Source organism: Oncorhynchus keta, unplaced genomic scaffold (genome assembly GCF_023373465.1).
Source record: "Oncorhynchus keta strain PuntledgeMale-10-30-2019 unplaced genomic scaffold, Oket_V2 Un_contig_5024_pilon_pilon, whole genome shotgun sequence".
Taxonomy (NCBI): Eukaryota; Metazoa; Chordata; class Actinopteri; order Salmoniformes; family Salmonidae; genus Oncorhynchus; species Oncorhynchus keta.
In genome coordinates, this window is record NW_026288080.1 from 43,467 (window position 1) to 62,500 (window position 19,034).

The 19,034-nt window shown below is 49.2% G+C and overlaps 1 protein-coding gene and 2 long non-coding RNA genes across 26 annotated transcripts in view; 2 read left to right on the top strand and 1 right to left on the bottom strand.

Moving 5' to 3' along the window:
* Positions 1-5,813, top strand: part of LOC127925075 (FH1/FH2 domain-containing protein 1-like) — a 29,679-nt gene extending 23,866 nt beyond the window's left edge. Inside the window, exons 3-4 of the mRNA XM_052509860.1 lie at positions 5,229-5,296; positions 5,785-5,813. Of these exons, the coding sequence (XP_052365820.1) occupies positions 5,229-5,296; positions 5,785-5,813 (97 nt within the window). The remainder of the gene's footprint in view (positions 1-5,228; positions 5,297-5,784) is intronic.
* Positions 5,814-7,981: 2,168 nt separating this feature from the next.
* Positions 7,982-9,734, bottom strand: LOC127925077 (uncharacterized). Of its 6 annotated transcripts, none has more exons than XR_008119667.1 (4): positions 9,468-9,734; positions 8,906-9,045; positions 8,631-8,665; positions 7,982-8,587 (listed from the first exon to the last, which is right to left on the bottom strand). It is a non-coding gene; the product is annotated as an uncharacterized LOC127925077 (long non-coding RNA). The 6 variants fall into 6 exon arrangements; XR_008119665.1 differs by having other exon boundaries at positions 7,982-8,087; positions 8,123-8,665; XR_008119664.1 differs by lacking the exon at positions 8,631-8,665.
* A 1,074-nt stretch (positions 9,735-10,808) lies between these two features.
* LOC127925076 (uncharacterized) lies at positions 10,809-13,240 on the top strand. 19 transcript variants are annotated; one of them, XR_008119644.1, is made up of 4 exons: positions 10,809-11,917; positions 12,054-12,121; positions 12,190-12,461; positions 12,622-13,240. It is a non-coding gene; the product is annotated as an uncharacterized LOC127925076 (long non-coding RNA). The 19 variants fall into 19 exon arrangements; XR_008119655.1 differs by lacking the exon at positions 12,054-12,121 and having other exon boundaries at positions 12,224-12,461; positions 12,622-12,893; positions 12,928-13,240; XR_008119654.1 differs by lacking the exon at positions 12,054-12,121 and having other exon boundaries at positions 12,224-12,461; positions 12,622-12,859; positions 12,928-13,240.
* Positions 13,241-19,034: the final 5,794 nt, after the last annotated feature.

The window sequence follows — 19,034 nt, forward strand, 5'->3', positions numbered from 1 at the left end:
TCACCTCAGGCTAGAAGCAGCTACATCACCTCAGTCTAGAAGCAGCAGCTACATCACCTCAGTCTAGAAGCAGCAGCAGCTACATCACCTCAGTCTAGAAGCAGCAGCAGCTACATCACCTCAGTCTAGAAGCAGCAGCAGCTACATCACCTCAGTCTAGCAGCAGCAGCTACATCACCTCAGTCTAGAAGCAGCAGCAGCTACATCACCTCAGTCTAGAAGCAGCAGCTACATCACCTCAGTCTAGCAGCAGCAGCTACATCACCTCAGTCTAGAAGCAGCAGCAGCTACATCACCTCAGTCTAGAAGCAGCAGCAGCTACATCACCTCAGTCTAGAAGCAGCAGCAGCTACATCACCTCAGTCTAGAAGCAGCAGCAGCTACATCACCTCAGTCTAGAAGCAGCAGCAGCTACATCACCTCAGTCTAGAAGCAGCAGCAGCTACATCACCTCAGTCTAGAAGCAGCAGCAGCTACATCACCTCAGTCTAGAAGCAGCAGCAGCTACATCACCTCAGTCTAGAAGCAGCAGCAGCTACATCACCTCAGTCTAGAAGCAGCAGCAGCTACATCACCTCAGTCTAGAAGCAGCAGCAGCTACATCACCTCAGTCTAGCAGCAGCAGCTACATCACCTCAGTCTAGAAGCAGCAGCAGCTACATCACCTCAGTCTAGAAGCAGCAGCAGCAGCTACATCACCTCAGTCTAGCAGCAGCAGCAGCTACATCACCTCAGTCTAGAAGCAGCAGCAGCTACATCACCTCAGGCTAGCAGCAGCATCAGCAGCAGCTACATCACCTCAGTCTAGAAGCAGCAGCAGCTACATCACCTCAGGCTAGAAGCAGCAGCTACATCACCTCAGCAGCAGCAGCTACATCACCTCAGTCTAGAAGCAGCAGCTACATCACCTCAGTCAGCAGCAGCAGCTACATCACCTCAGGCTAGAAGCAGCAGCAGCTACATCACCTCAGTCTAGAAGCAGCAGCAGCAGCTACATCACCTCAGTCTAGCAGCAGCAGCAGCTACATCACCTCAGTCTAGAAGCAGCAGCAGCTACATCACCTCAGTCTAGAAGCAGCAGCAGCTACATCACCTCAGTCTAGCAGCAGCAGCTACATCACCTCAGTCTAGAAGCAGCAGCAGCTACATCACCTCAGTCTAGAAGCAGCAGCAGCTACATCACCTCAGTCTAGAAGCAGCAGCTACATCACCTCAGTCTAGAAGCAGCAGCAGCTACATCACCTCAGTCTAGAAGCAGCAGCAGCTACATCACCTCAGTCTAGAAGCAGCAGCAGCTACATCACCTCAGTCTAGAAGCAGCAGCAGCTACATCACCTCAGTCTAGAAGCAGCAGCTACATCACCTCAGTCTAGAAGCAGCAGCTACATCACCTCAGTCTAGAAGCAGCAGCAGCTACATCACCTCAGTCTAGAAGCAGCAGCAGCTACATCACCTCAGTCTAGAAGCAGCAGCAGCTACATCACCTCAGTCTAGAAGCAGCAGCAGCTACATCACCTCAGGCTAGAAGCAGCTACATCACCTCAGTCTAGAAGCAGCAGCAGCTACATCACCTCAGTCTAGAAGCAGCAGCAGCTACATCACCTCAGTCTAGAAGCAGCAGCTGCTACATCACCTCAGTCTAGAAGCAGCAGCTGCTACATCACCTCAGAGACCTACAGGCCTCCTAAAATGACCGAACCGACTCCGAGGGGAAAACGTCACGATCAGACATCTGTCGTGTGTTTGATTTGGGAGCAGGGCTCCCCTGTTAGAACTACTGGGACATGTTACCCTATGTTGTTGTCAGCCTCCCAAATGCCAGCCCTTTCTCCCTTTTTATAGTCCACTACTTTTGACCCGGGGGGCCTTTAGGGCTCTGGCCACAAGTAGTACACTGTTTAGGGCATAGGATGCCATTTGTAACACAGTCCTGGGTAACTGGTCTTATGAACATGGAGATCACAGTAGAGCTGGGACAAGGGCACGTTGAAATACTGGGGAGGGAGGGGAGGGTGGGATGTGAGGAGGAGGAGGTGGGGGGCACGTTGTGTGGAACAGTGTGTGTGTGTGGTCACACAGCTGAAATACTGGGGAGGGAGAGGGGAGGGGGAGAGTCATTTGAAGGATCTGGAAAACGGCAGGGTGCTAATTGTCATGTGAGTGGGTCAGCTTGTATATTTGATAAGATTTGATGAGTACTTACACACACACACACACACACACACCCACACACACACACACACACACACACACACACACACACACCCTGACACAGCATAGTCTCCATACCTCTCTGCTCTTCTCCTCTGCTCTCCTCCAGAATCTTCCATAGTATATAATCCCTGCTGGACCAGCCGTCACAGGCAGGCCATTGTTGTGTTTATTGGGATGGCAGTAGGGTAGCAGGAGATATCTACAGTCTAGCCCCGTCTGTGTCAGCACTCTGGGTAGCAGGAGATATCTACAGTCTAGCCCCGTCTGTGTCAGCACTCTGGGTAGCAGGAGATATCTACAGTCTAGCCCCGTCTGTCAGCACTCTGGGTAGCAGGAGATATCTACAGTCTAGCCCCGTCTGTGTCAGCACTCTGGGTAGCAGGAGATATCTACAGTCTAGCCCCGTCTGTCAGCACTCTGGGTAGCAGGAGATATCTACAGTCTAGCCCCGTCTGTCAGCACTCTGGGTAGCAGGAGATATCTACAGTCTAGCCCCGTCTGTCAGCACTCTCAGCAGGAGATATCTACAGTCTAGGTCTGTCAGCACTCTGGGTAGCAGGAGATATCTACAGTCTAGCCCCGTCTGTCAGCACTCTGGGTAGCAGGAGATATCTACAGTCTAGCCCCGTCTGTCAGCACTCTGGGTAGCAGGAGATATCTACAGTCTAGCCCCGTCTGTCAGCACTCTGGGTAGCAGGAGATATCTACAGTCTAGCCCCGTCTGTCAGCACTCTGGGTAGCAGGAGATATCTACAGTCCCTGGCAGCACTCTGGGTAGCAGGAGATATCTACAGTCTGGAAGGTTTGCTCTGTCAGCACTCTGGGTAGCAGGAGATATCTACAGTCCAGCCCCTCTGGGTCAGCACTCTGGGCAGCAGGAGTATCTAGCCCCGTCTCTCAGCTCTCCCTGGCAGGAGTATCTGAGCCAGCATCCTCTGGGTCAGCACTCTGGGTAGCAGGAGATATCTACCTCTGCCCCGTCTGTCAGCACTCTGGGTAGCAGGAGATATCTACAGTCTAGCCCCGTCTGTGTCAGCACTCTGGGTAGCAGGAGATATCTGAGCCAGTCTGGGCCCCGTCTGTCAGCACTCTGGGCAGCAGGAGATATCTGAGCCACGCCCCTCTGTCAGCACTCTGGGTCCCAGGAGATATCCAGTGAGCCGTCTGTGTCAGCACTCTGGGTAGCAGGAGATATCCAGTCTCAACTCCGTGAACCTCTCCAGCCACGTTACTATGTGGAATGGTTTGCTCTAGAACGGAAAATGAACTGACATGATACATAACGCAGTCTGTTCCCTGGCAGTAGGCTGTATTGAGCCACGTCCTCTGGGCTCTGTTCCCCTGGCAGTAGGCCGTATTGAGCCACGTCCTCTGTTCCCTGGCAGTAGGATGTATTGAGCCACGTCCTCTGGGCTCCGTTCCCCTGGCAGTAGGATGTATTGAGCCTCTGGGCTCTGTTCCCCTGGCAGTAGGATGTATTGAGCCACGTCCTCTGGGCTCCGTTCCCCTGGCAGTAGGCCGTATTGAGCCACGTCCTCTGTGCTCTGTTCCCCTGGCAGTAGGATGTATTGAGCCACGTCCTCTGTGCTCTGTTCCCCTGGCAGTAGGCCGTATTGAGCCACGTCCTCTGGGATCCGTTCCCCTGGCAGTAGGCCGTATTGAGCCACGTCCTCTGGGCTCTGTTCCCCTGGCAGTAGGCCGTGTATTGAGTATTGAGCCACGTCCTCTGGGCTCTGTTCCCCTGGCAGTAGGGCGTATTGAGCCACGTCCTCTGTGCTCTGTTCCCCTGGCAGTAGGCCGTATTGAGCCACGTCCTCTGTTTCAGGCTCTGTTCCCTGGCAGTAGGACCGTATTGAGCCACGTCCTCTGTTTCAGGCTCTGTTCTCCTGACAGTAGACCGTATTGAGCCACGTCCTCTGTTTCAGGCACCGTTCTCCTGACAGTAGACCGTATTGAGCCTCGTCCTCTGTTTCAGGCACCTGTTCTCTTGACAGTAGACCGTATTGAGCCACGTCCTCTGTTTCAGGCACCGTTCTCTTGACAGTAGACCGTACTTGAGCCTCGTCCTCTGCATAGATATTTCTCCCTATGACCTGATGTTATTGACTAACTGATACTGTCACTTCTTTATCCCCGACTAAAGTCTCTCTCTCTCTCTCTCTCCTGTCTCTCTATCTCTCTGTCTCTCTGTCTCTCTATCTCTGTCTTTATTCTGTGTCTCTCTGTCTCTCTGTCTCTCTCTCTCTGTCTCTCTCTGTCTCTCTCTCTCTCTCTGTCTCTCTCTCTGTCTCTCTCTGTCTCTCTCTAATCTCTCTGTCTCTCTGTCTCTCTCTCCTCTATTAATTAAAGTATTCCCTCTTCTCCTCTCTCTCTCCTCTATGAATTAAAGTATTCTCTCTCCTCTATGAATTAAAGTATTATCTCTCTCCTCTCTCTCTCTCCTTTATTAATTAAAGTATTCCCCCTCCTCTCTCTCCTCTATTAATTAAAGTATTCTCTCTGAGAACTCAGCTATCTCAGAGTCCCTCTATTAATTAAAGTATTCCCTCTCCTCGTTTTCCATCTCTCCTCTATTAATTAAAGTATTCTCTCTCCTCTCTCTCATCCTCTATTAATTAAAGTATTCTCTCTTCTATTTCTCTCTCCTCCTCTCTTTGACTCTATTAATTAAAGTATTCCCTGACTCCCTAGCTCTCTCTCCTCTATTAATTAAAGTATTCTCTCTCCTCTCTCTCAGTGCCTTTGTCGGGGGTAGCTCTATTAATTAAAGTATTCTCAGTGTGTATTTCTCAGTGTGTATTTGACTCCTCAGTGTGTATTTGACTCAGTTTATTGACTAAAGTATGTATTTGACTCCTCTATGAATTAAAGTATTCTATTTCTCCTCAGTCTCTTTGACTCTATTAATTGAAAGTATTCCCCCTCCTAGCTCTCTCCTCTATTAATTTAAAGTATCCTCTCTCCTCCTCTCTCTCTCTCCTTTATTCACTAAAGTATTCTATTTCTCTCCACAGTAGAGGGAAGAAGCCCATTGATCCTGAGAACTCAGCTATCTGTCAGAGTCCATTTGACTCCATTCTAGGTAAGATCCCAGTGTGTATTTGCTCCTCAGTTTTCCACCCCTCCGTCCCACCTGAAACAAAGTCCACATCATGAAGGCCTTATAGAACGTTCATGAAGCCATTGGTCCTAAGTGCTTCAAAAGCACGTCATAGATGCTTAACAGCAACGTGTTTGCTTATGAGTGAATTCTGAACCATCTATATACACCTTATAAAGGGTTTAGTGAGGGAAGAGTAGCAGTGTGTATTTGGCTCCAGGGGGGTAGCAGTGTGTATTTGACTCCGGGGGGATGTAGTATCAGTGTGTATTTGACTCCAGTGTGTATTTGGGGGAGTAGCAGTGTGTATTTGACTCCGGGGGGTAATGGTAATGGACCCAGGCACCGTGGCCTCCTTCCAGTAGCTCCTTCCAGGATCCCCGTTTGGGATCCTGAGGCTGCCATTTGGGATCCTTCCAGAAGCTTCCATTGGTCTCTGAGATGTAACTCTCCATTTGGGATCCTTCCAGAAGCTTCCATTGGTCTCTATGAGATGTAACTCTCCATTTGGGATCCTTCCAGTAGCTTCCATTGGTCTCTATGAGATGTAACTCTCCATTTGGGATCCTTCCAGTAGCTTCCATTGGTCTCTATGAGATGTAACTCTCCAGTTGGGATCCTTCCAGAAGCTTCCATTGGTCTCTATGAGATGTAACTCTCCATTTGGGATCCTTCCAGTAGCTTCCATTGGTCTCTGAGATGTAACTCTCCATTTGGGATCCTTCCAGTAGATCCTTCCAGTAGCTTCCATTGGTCTCTATGAGATGTAACTCTCTAGTTGGGATCCTTCCAGTAGCTTCCATTGGTCTCTATGAGATGTAACTCTCCAGTTGGGATCCTTCCAGTAGCTTCCATTGGTCTCTATGAGATGTAACTCTCCAGTTGGGATCCTTCCAGTAGCTTCCATTGGTCTCTATGAGATGTAACTCTCCATTTGGGATCCTTCCAGTAGCTTCCATTGGTCTCTATGAGATGTAACTCTCCATTTGGGATCCTTCCAGTAGCTTCCATTGGTCTCTGAGATGTAACTCTCCACTTGGGATCCTTCCAGAAGCTTCCATTGGACTCTATGAGATGTAACTCTCCATTTGTCACCGCGGCGCTGACATCATCACACTCCTCTTAACTCCTCTTTTCCACTCCAGGCGTAAAACTGTTTTATTTTCCAAATGCATTGTGGGTAAGGGGGGTGGGCCCGTCCAAGGCAGTAGTGTTTTAACTGGCTCCGATTTTGATTCTTCGATTTTGATTCTTCTGGAGTTTTCTTTCCTTCTAAACCCCCCCGACTCAGATCTTCCCCTTTTCATGAATCCACCCGTGTTTCCAACCAGGGACGTCAGCAGCAGTCTAATGTTCTGCCGACTGCTGCAGTTTATTGTAATAGGTGCAGCTGATGGACGTATAATTACATAGTCCTTTTATAAAAAAAAAAGAACTTATGTCCAGTTTTAAATGTTCCACCTCCGTATGAACTGTGATGCTGAAGTTGAGCTAGACTATATTTCCTTGTGGTGCAGGAAAAAAAAAAAAACATTGTTTGTTTGATGAGAAACCTTGCCGGAGACCTAAAGACTGAGGCTTCAGCTCAGCAGGCCTTGTGTCAGCTCTCTGAGAGAATGTCGAGGCTTCAGCTCAGCAGGCCTTGTATCAGCTCTCTGAGAGAATGTCGAGGCTTCAGCTCAGCAGGCCTTGTGTCAGCTCTCTGAGAGAATGTCGAGGCTTCAGCTCAGCAGGCCTTGTATCAGCTCTCTGAGAGAATGTCGAGGCTTCAGCTCAGCAGGCCTTGTATCAGCTCTCTGAGAGAATGTCGAGGCTTCAGCTCAGCAGGCCTTGTATCAGCTCTCTGAGAGAATGTCGAGGCTTCAGCTCAGCAGGCCTTGTATCAGCTCTCTGAGAGAATGTCGAGGCTTCAGCTCAGCAGGCCTTGTATCAGCTCTCTGAGAGAATGTCGAGGCTTCAGCTCAGCAGGCCTTGTGTCAGCTCTCTGAGAGAATGTCGAGGCTTCAGCTCAGCAGGCCTTGTATCAGCTCTCTGAGAGAATGTCGAGGCTTCAGCTCAGCAGGCCTTGTATCAGCTCTCTGAGAGAATGTCGAGGCTTCAGCTCAGCAGGCCTTGTGTCAGCTCTCTGAGAGAATGTCGAGGCTTCGGCTCAGCAGGCCTTGTATCAGCTCTCTGAGAGAATGTCGAGGCTTCGGCTCAGCAGGCCTTGTATCAGCTCTCTGAGAGAATGTCGAGGCTTCAGCTCAGCAGGCCTTGTATCAGCTCTCTGAGAGAATGTCGAGGCTTCAGCTCAGCAGGCCGACAGTCTTCAAACACGTATACCAGTGGTTCTGGACTGGTCCGGAACACGTGTGTGGGTCTGGACTGGTCCGGAACGTGTGTATACCAGGTGTGTGTGTGTGTGTGTGTGTGTGTGTGTGTGTGTGTGTGAAAACCAGTGGTTCTGGACTGGTCCGGAACACGTGTGTGTGTGTGAACCTGTGGTTCTGGACTGGTCAGGGAACACGTGTGTGTGTGTGAACCTGTGGTTCTGGACTGGTCCGGAACACGTGTGTGTGTGAGCACACTGAGACCTGACTCGGACCATAGAGGGAGAGACAGAGATGGGTAGTGCCAAGTGTAAACAAACAAGACGTCATTATACCTTGGAGCTGTGACAGAGTGGGAGAGATGCTAAGTCATTATACCTTGGAGCTGTGACAGAGTGGGAGAGATGCTAAGTCATTATACCTTGGAGCTGTGACAGAGTGGGAGAGATGCTAAGTCATTATACCTTGGAGCTGTGGGAGAGATGCTAAGTCATTATACCTTGGAGCTGTGACAGAGTGGGAGAGATGCTAAGTCATTATACCTTGGAGCTGTGACAGAGTGGGAGAGATGCTAAGTCATTATACCTTGGAGCTGTGACAGAGTGGGAGAGATGCTAAGTCATTATACCTTGGAGCTGTGACAGAGTGGGAGAGATGCTAAGTCATTATACCTTGGAGCTGTGACAGAGTGGGAGAGATGCTAAGTCATTATACCTTGGAGCTGTGACAGAGTGGGAGAGATGCTAAGTCATTATACCTTGGAGCTGTGACAGAGTGGGAGAGATGCTAAGTCATTATACCTTGGAGCTGTGACAGAGTGGGAGAGATGCTAAGTCATTATACCTTGGAGCTGTGACAGAGTGGGAGAGATGCTAAGTCATTATACCTTGGAGCTGTGACAGAGTGGGAGAGATGCTAAGTCATTATACCTTGGAGCTGTGGGAGAGATGCTAAGTCATTATACCTTGGAGCTGTGACAGAGTGGGAGAGATGCTAAGTCATTATACCTTGGAGCTGTGGGAGAGATGCTAAGTCATTATACCTTGGAGCTGTGACAGAGTGGGAGAGATGCTAAGTCATTATACCTTGGAGCTGTGACAGAGTGGGAGAGATGCTAAGTCATTATACCTTGGAGCTGTGACAGGGTGGGAGAGATGCTAAGTCATTATACCTTGGAGCTGTGACAGAGTGGGCGAGATGTTAAGTCATTATACCTTGGAGCTGTGGGAGAGATGCTAAGTCATTATACCTTGGAGCTGTGGGAGAGATTAAGTCATTATACCTTGGAGCTGTGGGAGAGATGCTAAGTCATTATACCTTGGAGCTGTGGGAGAGATGCTAAGTCATTATACCTTGGAGCTGTGGGAGAGATGCTAAGTCATTATACCTTGGAGCTGTGGGAGAGATGCTAAGTCATTATACCTTGGAGCTGTGGGAGAGTGGGAGAGATGCTAAGTCATTATACCTTGGAGCTGTGACAGAGTGGGAGAGATGCTAAGTCATTATACCTTGGAGCTGTGACAGAGTGGGAGAGATGCTAAGTCATTATACCTTGGAGCTGTGACAGAGTGGGAGAGATGCTAAGTCATTATACCTTGGAGCTGTGGGAGAGATGCTAAGTCATTATACCTTTGAGCTGTGACAGAGTGGGAGAGATGCTAAGTCATTATACCTTTGAGCTGTGACAGAGTGGGAGAGATGCTAAGTCATTATACCTTGGAGCTGTGACAGAGTGGGAGAGATGCTAAGTCATTATACCTTGGAGCTGTGACAGAGTGGGAGAGATGCTAAGTCATTATACCTTGGAGCTGTGACAGAGTGGGAGAGATGCTAAGTCATTATACCTTGGAGCTGTGGGAGAGATGCTAAGTCATTATACCTTGGAGCTGTGGGAGAGATGCTAAGTCATTATACCTTGGAGCTGTGGGAGAGATGCTAAGTCATTATACCTTGGAGCTGTGGGAGAGATGCTAAGTCATTATACCTTGGAGCTGTGGGAGAGATGCTAAGTCATTATACCTTGGAGCTGTGGGAGAGATGCCGTCATTATACCTTGGAGCTGTGGGAGAGTGGGCGAGATGCTAAGTCATTATACCTTGGAGCTGTGACAGAGTGGGCGAGATGCTAAGTCATTATACCTTGGAGCTGTGACAGAGTGGGAGAGATGCTGACATGTAATTATTCATTTCCTACTTCTTAGTGGCTTTGTGTGTGTTACTGTAGTTTAGTATAACTCCTCCTGACTTGTCCAGGCCTGTAGGTCCTGACAGTCTGTTTCCTACTGTTCCACAGGGTTATAGTATGGAGCTGGCCCCCTGTTCCACAGGGTTATAGTATGGAGCTGGTCCCCTGTTCCACAGGGTTATAGTATGGAGCTGGCCCCCTGTTCCACAGGGTTATAGTATGGAGCTGGTCCCCTGTTCCACAGGGTTATAGTATGGAGCTGGCCCCCTGTTCCCTACTGTTCCACAGGGTTATAGTATGGAGCTGGCCCCCTGTTCCACAGGGTTATAGTATGGAGCTGGTCCCCTACTGTTCCACAGGGTTATAGTATGGAGCTGGCCCCCTGTTCCCTACTGTTCCACAGGGTTATAGTATGGAGCTGGTCCCCTGTTCCACAGGGTTATAGTATGGAGCTGGTCCCCTGTTCCACAGGGTTATAGTATGGAGCTGGCCCCCTGTTCCACAGGGTTATAGTATGGAGCTGGTTCCCTACTGTTCCACAGGGTTATAGTATGGAGCTGGCCCCCTGTTCCCTACTGGTCCACAGGGTTATAGTATGGAGCTGGTCCCCTGTTCCACAGGGTTATAGTATGGAGCTGGCCCCCTGTTCCACAGGGTTATAGTATGGAGCTGGTCCCCTGTTCCACAGGGTTATAGTATGGAGCTGGTCCCCTGTTCCACAGGGTTATAGTATGGAGCTGGTCCCCTGTTCCACAGGGTTATAGTATGGAGCTGGTCCCCTGTTCCACAGGGTTATAGTATGGAGCTGGTCCCCTGTTCCACAGGGTTATAGTATGGAGCTGGTCCCCTGTTCCACAGGGTTATAGTATGGAGCTGGTCCCCTGTTCCACAGGGTTATAGTATGGAGCTGGTCCCCTGTTCCACAGGGTTATAGTATGGAGCTGGTCCCCTATTCCACAGGGTTATAGTATGGAGCTGGCCCCCTGTTCCCTACTGTTCCACAGGGTTATAGTATGGAGCTGGCCCCCTGTTCCCTACTGTTCCACAGGGTTATAGTATGGAGCTGGTCCCCTGTTCCCTACTGTTCCACAGGGTTATAGTATGGAGCTGGTCCCCTGTTCCACAGGGTTATAGTATGGAGCTGGCCCCCTGTTCCACAGGGTTATAGTATGGAGCTGGCCCCCTGTTCCACAGGGTTATAGTATGGAGCTGGTCCCCTGTTCCACAGGGTTGTAGTATGGAGCTGGCCCCCTGTTCCACAGGGTTATAGTATGGAGCTGGATGTATCCTACTGCGTTGTCATTATGTTGTATTTGTAGCAGGAAGTGACTGTACAGTTGTTGTCCAGCTGACTCAGGAAGTGACTGTACAGTTGTAGTCCAGCTGACTCAGGAAGTGACTGTGCAGTTGTAGTCCAGCTGACTCAGGAAGTGACTGTACGGTTGTAGTCTAGCTGACTCAGGAAGTGACTGTATTGTCCATCAGGTTAAAGTGTGAGGGTCAATCGAACCTCTGCAGTCATAGGTCTCCAACCGTTTAGTGAACCGATGTTGCACATTGCATTTGTTTTCACAGGTCATGTGTCTGATGACTAGCCGTGCGATACATTCTTCTAGCCCCTGTTCTATCAAACTCTGTACAGCAGGGTAATGATTTGGGTAGACATTTCCTGTTTGTTAAAGACTGTGGAGAGTTTGTCCAGGTGATTAATACAGTGAACAGGAGAGGATGTCCAGGTGGTTAATACAGTGAACAGGAGAGGATGTCCAGGTGGTTAATACAGTGAACAGGAGAGGATGTCCAGGTGGTTAATACAGTGAACAGGAGAGGATGTCCAGGTGGTTAATACAGTGAACAGGAGAGGATGTCCAGGTGGTTAATACAGTGAACAGGAGAGGATGTCCAGGTGGTTAATACAGTGAACAGGAGAGGATGTCCAGGTGGTTAATACAGTGAACAGGAGAGGATGTCCAGGTGGTTAATACAGTGAACAGGAGAGGATGTCCAGGTGGTTAATACAGTGAACAGGAGAGGATGTCCAGGTGGTTAATACAGTGAACAGGAGAGGATGTCCAGGTGGTTAATACAGTGAACAGGAGAGGATGTCCAGGTGGTTAATGCAGTGAACAGGAGAGGATGTCCAGGTGATTAATGCAGTGAACAGGAGAGGATGTCCAGGTGGTTAATACAGTGAACAGGAGAGGATGTCCAGGTGGTTAATACAGTGAACAGGAGAGTTTGTCCAGGTGGTTAATACAGTGAACAGGAGAGGATGTCCAGGTGATTAATACAGTGAACAGGAGAGGATGTCCAGGTGATTAATACAGTGAACAGGAGAGGATGTCCAGGTGGTTAATGCAGTGAACAGGAGAGGATGTCCAGGTGGTTAATGCAGTGAACAGGAGAGGATGTCCAGGTGGTTAATACAGTGAACAGGAGAGGATGTCCAGGTGGTTTATACAGTGAACAGGAGAGGATGTCCAGGTGGTTAATACAGTGAACAGGAGAGGATGTCCAGGTGGTTAATACAGTGAACAGGAGAGGATGTCCAGGTGGTTAATACAGTGAACAGGAGATGATGTCCAGGTGGTTAATACAGTGAACAGGAGAGGATGTCCAGGTGGTTAATACAGTGAACAGGAGAGGATGTCCAGGTGGTTAATACAGTGAACAGGAGAGGATGTCCAGGGTCCAGGGTTAATACAGTGAACAGGAGAGGATGTCCAGGTGGTTAATACAGTGAACAGGAGAGGATGTCCAGGTGGTTAATACAGTTAATACAGTAACAGGAGAGGAACAGGAGAGGATGTCCAGGTGGTTAATACAGTGAACAGGAGAGGATGTCCAGGTGGTTAATACAGTGAACAGGAGAGGATGTCCAGGTGGTTAATACAGTGAACAGGAGAGGATGTCCAGGTGGTTAATACAGTGAACAGGAGAGGATGTCCAGGTGGTTAATACAGTGAACAGGAGAGGATGTCCAGGTGGTTAATACAGTGAACAGGAGAGGATGTCCAGGTGGTTTATACAGTGAACAGGAGAGGATGTCCAGGTGGTTTATACAGTGAACAGGAGAGGATGTCCAGGTGGTTAATACAGTGAACAGGAGAGGATGTCCAGGTGGTTAATACAGTGAACAGGAGAGGATGTCCAGGGGGTTAATACAGTGAACAGGAGAGGATGTCCAGGTGGTTAATACAGTGAACAGGAGAGGATGTCCAGGTGGTTAATACAGTGAACAGGAGAGGATGTCCAGGTGGTTAATACAGTGAACAGGAGAGGATGTCCAGGTGGTTAATACAGTGAACAGGAGAGGATGTCCAGGTGGTTAATACAGTGAACAGGAGAGGATGTTTTTAAGTAAAGAGAGATATGTGGTTCACCCTGAAAGACTGCCTCTTTATCTAGGTCAGCAACACCTGCCTGTACTGGATCAACAACACAATAGTTTTCTGTATCTCTGACAGCTCTGTCTGACTCCACACACTAGAGGGAAGAATGTGGGGAGCTTGACAACTTGGTACTGCTACCCTGTATTGATGCCCAGACAAATGGATCCCTATTCCCTATATAGTGGTACTACTATAGACCAGAGCCCTATTCCCTATATAGTGGTACTACTATAGACCAGAGCCCTATTCCCTATATAGTGGTACTACTATAGACCAGAGCCCTATTCCCTATATAGTGGTACTACTATAGACCAGAGCCCTATTCCCTATATAGGTGTACTACTATAGACCAGAGCCCTATTCCCTATATAGTGCACTACTATAGACCAGAGCCCTATTCCCTATATAGTGGTACTACTATAGACCAGAGCCCTATTCCCTATATAGTGGTACTACTATAGACCAGAGCCCTATTCCCTATATAGTGGTACGACTATAGACCATAGTCCTATTCCCTATATAGTGGTACTACTATAGACCAGAGCCCTATTCCCTATATAGTGGTACTACTATAGACCAGAGCCCTATTCCCTATATAGTGGTACTACTATAGACCAGAGCCCTATTCCCTATATAGTGGTACTACTATAGACCAGAGCCCTATTCCCTATATAGTGGTACTACTATAGACCAGAGCCCTATTCCCTATATAGTGGTACTACTATAGACCAGAGCCCTATTCCCTATATAGTGGTACTACTATAGACTACTACTACTATTATATAGGGAATAGGGTATCATTTGGAACACAGTCAATACTCCTTGGGAAGTAGAACGGTTTCCCCAAACTCATTTTGTTAGCAGCTGATTGGCTGTTCGGTTTTATATCCACTATTCTGAAATAACTCGGTCCCTGTTGATACTGGTAAGGAGGTTTAATCATGAGCTGTCGCCACTTTGAAAAGAAACCTTCCTCTTTCTTAGAGGAGGAAGGAGTGTTTTATTAATGTTTACTGCTTCTACTGTTTCTCCACGTTTTATTTTGAGTTCTCTAGGAGTGAGTCACATCCTGGTTTGGTTTCCCTTTCTGGTTTCCCTCTTCAAGTAGGTGAGGCTTTGCCCTCCTTTTACTGTGAGTAGAGCTGGCTTCCCTCCAAGTAGGAGAGTGTTTTACTGTGAGTAGGGCTGGCTTCCCTCCAAGTAGCAAAGGGTTTTACTGTGAGTAGAGCTGGCTTCCCTCCAAGTAGCAAAGGGTTTTACTGTGAGTAGAGCTGGCTTCCCTCCAAGTAGCAAAGGGTTTTACTGTGAGTAGAGCTGGCTTCCCTCCAAGTAGCAAAGGGTTTTACTGTGAGTAGAGCTGGCTTCCCTCCAAGTAGGAGTGGGTTTTACTGTGAGTAGAGCTGGCTTCCCTCCAAGTAGGAGCGGGTTTTACTGTGAGTAGAGCTGGCTTCCCTCCAAGTAGGAGAGGGTTTTACTGTGAGTAGAGCTGGCTTCCCTCCAAGTAGGAGTGGGTTTTACTGTGAGTAGAGCTGGCTTCCCTCCAAGTAGGAGAGGGTTTTACTGTGAGTACAGCTGGCTACCATAGTAATATGACTGAGTAGTCTACATAGTAATATGACTGGGTAGTCTACATAGTGACCATACATACCATATTAATATGACTGGGTAGTATACATAGTGGTATGACTTAGTAGTCTACATAGTGACCATACATACCATAGTAATATGACTGGGTAGTCTACATAGTGACCATACATACCATAGTAATATGACTGGGTAGTCTACATAGTGGTATGACTTAGTAGTCTACATAGTGACCATACATACATAGTGGTATGACTGAGTAGTCTACATAGTGGTATGACTGAGTAGTCTACATAGTTTCCTGTTCAGTCAATTGGTTCTGAACACACACACACACACTACTCTGCCCCTAGAACTCACGTATGCGCACACACACACACACACACACACACACACACACACACACACACACACACACACACACACACACAGACTGTCCCAGAACACACTGTGACCACCTCACATGACTATAGTTTAGAACATGGTACTGCCTCCCAAGGGCACCCTATTCTGTAATATAGTGCACTACTTTTTTTGACCAGGGCCCAAAGGGTAATGCATTTGATATAGTGAATAGGATGCTGTTTGGGACACAGCCATGTTTACTGTCTGTGCCAGCTGGCCAGTCCTCAGGGTCTTATGGGAAATGATTTTCTCCCTATAGCCTCCAAAAAGGACTGGAGTGGAGAATGTCATCAATGACTGAGGCCTTGCTGTTCTGTTGTGGTACTTTTAGATAGACTGGCTGGGCCCCTGCTGTTCTGTTGTGGTACTTTTAGAAAGACTGGCAGGGCCCCTGCTGTTCTGTTCTGGTACTTTTAGATAGACTGGCTGGGCCCCTGCTGTTCTGTTGTGGTACTTTTAGAAAGACTGGCAGGGCCCCTGCTGTTCTGTTGTGGTACTTTTAGATAGACTGGCTGGGCCCCTGCTGTTCTGTTGTGGTACTTTTAGAAAGACTGGCTGGGCCCCTGGACTGCTGTTCTGTTGTGGTACTTTTAGATAGACTGGCAGGGCCCCTGGACTGCTGTTCTGTTGTGGTACTTTTAGAAAGACTGGCAGGGCCCCTGGACTGCTGTTCTGTTGTGGTACTTTTAGAAAGACTGGCTGGGCCCCTGCTGTTCTGTTGTGGTACTTTTAGATAGACTGGCTGGGCCCCTGCTGTTCTGTTGTGGTACTTTTAGAAAGACTGGCTGGGCCCCTGCTGTTCTGTTGTGGTACTTTTAGAAAGACTGGCTGGGCCCCTGCTGTTCTGTTGTGGTACTTTTAGAAAGACTGGCTGGGCCCCTGCTGTTCTGTTGTGGTACTTTTAGAAAGACTGGCTGGGCCCCTGCTGTTCTGTTGTGGTACTTTTAGAAAGACTGGCTGGGCCCCTGCTGTTCTGTTAGACTGGCTGGGCCCCTGCTGTTCTGTTGTGGTACTTTTAGAAAGACTGGCTGGGCCCCTGCTGTTCTGTTAGACTGGCTGGGCCCCTGCTGTTCTGTTGTGGTACTTTTAGAAAGACTGGCTGGGCCCCTGCTGTTCTGTTGTGGTACTTTTAGATAGACTGGCTGGGCCCCTGCTGTTCTGTTGTGGTACTTTTAGATAGACTGGCTGGGCCCCTGCTGTTCTGTTGTGGTACTTTTAGAAAGACTGGCTGGGCCCCTGCTGTTCTGTTGTGGTACTTTTAGAAAGACTGGCTGGGCCCCTGCTGTTCTGTTGTGGTACTTTTAGAAAGACTGGCTGGGCCCCTGCTGTTCTGTTAGACTGGCTGGGCCCCTGCTGTTCTGTTGTGGTACTTTTAGAAAGACTGGCTGGGCCCCTGCTGTTCTGTTGTGGTACTTTTAGAAAGACTGGCTGGGCCCCTGCTGTTCTGTTGTGGTACTTTTAGAAAGACTGGCAGGGCCCCTGCTGTTCTGTTGTGGTACTTTTAGATAGACTGGCTGGGCCCCTGCTGTTCTGTTAGACTGGCTGGGCCCCTGCTGTTCTGTTGTGGTACTTTTAGAAAGACTGGCTGGGCCCCTGCTGTTCTGTTAGACTGGCTGGGCCCCTGCTGTTCTGTTGTGGTACTTTTAGAAAGACTGGCTGGGCCCCTGCTGTTCTGTTGTGGTACTTTTAGAAAGACTGGCTGGGCCCCTGCTGTTCTGTTGTGGTACTTTTAGAAAGACTGGCTGGGCCCCTGGACTGCTGTTCTGTTGTGGTACTTTTAGATAGACTGGCAGGGCCCCTGGACTGCTGTTCTGTTGTGGTACTTTTAGAAAGACTGGCAGGGCCCCTGGACTGCTGTTCTGTTGTGGTACTTTTAGAAAGACTGGCTGGGCCCCTGCTGTTCTATCTGTTGTGGTACTTTTAGAAAGACTGGCTGGGCCCCTGCTGTTCTGTTGTGGTACTTTTAGAAAGACTGGCTGGGCCCCTGCTGTTCTGTTGTGGTACTTTTAGAAAGACTGGCTGGGCCCCTGCTGTTCTGTTAGACTGGCTGGGCCCCTGCTGTTCTGTTAGACTGGCTGGGCCCCTGCTGTTCTGTTGTGGTACTTTTAGAAAGACTGGCTGGGCCCCTGCTGTTCTGTTAGACTGGCTGGGCCCCTGCTGTTCTGTTAGACTGGCTGGGCCCCTGCTGTTCTGTTGTGGTACTTTTAGAAAGACTGGCTGGGCCCCTGCTGTTCTGTTGTGGTACTTTTAGATAGACTGGCAGGGCCCCTGGACTGCTGTTCTGTTGTGGTACTTTTAGAAAGACTGGCAGGGCCCCTGGACTGCTGTTCTGTTGTGGTACTTTTAGAAAGACTGGCAGGGCCCCTGGACTGCTGTTCTGTTGTGGTACTTTTAGAAAGACTGGCTGGGCCCCTGCTGTTCTGTTGTGGTACTTTTAGAAAGACTGGCTGGGCCCCTGCTGTTCTGTTGTGGTACTTTTAGAAAGACTGGCTGGGCCCCTGCTGTTCTGTTGTGGTACTTTTAGAAAGACTGGCTGGGCCCCTGCTGTTCTGTTAGACTGGCTGGGCCCCTGCTGTTCTGTTGTGGTACTTTTAGATAGACTGGCTGGGCCCCTGCTGTTCTGTTGTGGTACTTTTAGAAAGACTGGCTGGGCCCCTGCTGTTCTGTTGTGGTACTTTTAGAAAGACTGGCTGGGCCCCTGCTGTTCTGTTGTGGTACTTTTAGAAAGACTGGCTGGGCCCCTGCTGTTCTGTTAGACTGGCTGGGCCCCTGCTGTTCTGTTGTGGTACTTTTAGAAAGACTGGCTGGGCCCCTGCTGTTCTGTTGTGGTACTTTTAGATAGACTGGCTGGGCCCCTGCTGTTCTGTTGTGGTACTTTTAGAAAGACTGGCTGGGCCCCTGCTGTTCTGTTGTGGTACTTTTAGAAAGACTGGCTGGGCCCCTGCTGTTCTGTTCTGGTACTTTTAGAAAGACTGGCTGGGCCCCTGCTGTTCTGTTGTGGTACTTTTAGATAGACTGGCTGGGCCCCTGCTGTTCTGTTGTGGTACTTTTAGATAGACTGGCTGGGCCCCTGCTGTTCTGTTGTGGTACTTTTAGAAAGACTGGCTGGGCCCCTGCTGTTCTGTTGTGGTACTTTTAGAAAGACTGGCTGGGCCCCTGCTGTTCTGTTGTGGTACTTTTAGAAAGACTGGCTGGGCCCCTGCTGTTCTGTTAGACTGGCTGGGCCCCTGCTGTTCTGTTGTGGTACTTTTAGAAAGACTGGCTGGGCCCCTGCTGTTCTGTTGTGGTACTTTTAGAAAGACTGGCTGGGCCCCTGCTGTTCTGTTGTGGTACTTTTAGAAAGACTGGCAGGGCCCCTGCTGTTCTGTTGTGGTACTTTTAGATAGACTGGCTGGGCCCCTGCTGTTCTGTTGTGGTACTTTTAGAAAGACTGGCTGGGCCCCTGCTGTTCTGTTGTGGTACTTTTAGAAAGACTGGCAGGGCCCCTGCTGTTCTGTTGTGGTACTTTTAGATAGACTGGCTGGGCCCCTGCTGTTCTGTTGTGGTACTTTTAGAAAGACTGGCTGGGCCCCTGCTGTTCTGTTGTGGTACTTTTAGAAAGACTGGCTGGGCCCCTGCTGTTCTGTTAGACTGGCTGGGCCCCTGCTGTTCTGTTAGACTGGCTGGGCCCCTGCTGTTCTGTTGTGGTACTTTTAGAAAGACTGGCTGGGCCCCTGCTGTTCTGTTGTGGTACTTTTAGAAAGACTGGCTGGGCCCCTGCTGTTCTGTTAGACTGGCTGGGCCCCTGCTGTTCTGTTGTGGTACTTTTAGAAAGACTGGCTGGGCCCCTGCTGTTCTGTTGTGGTA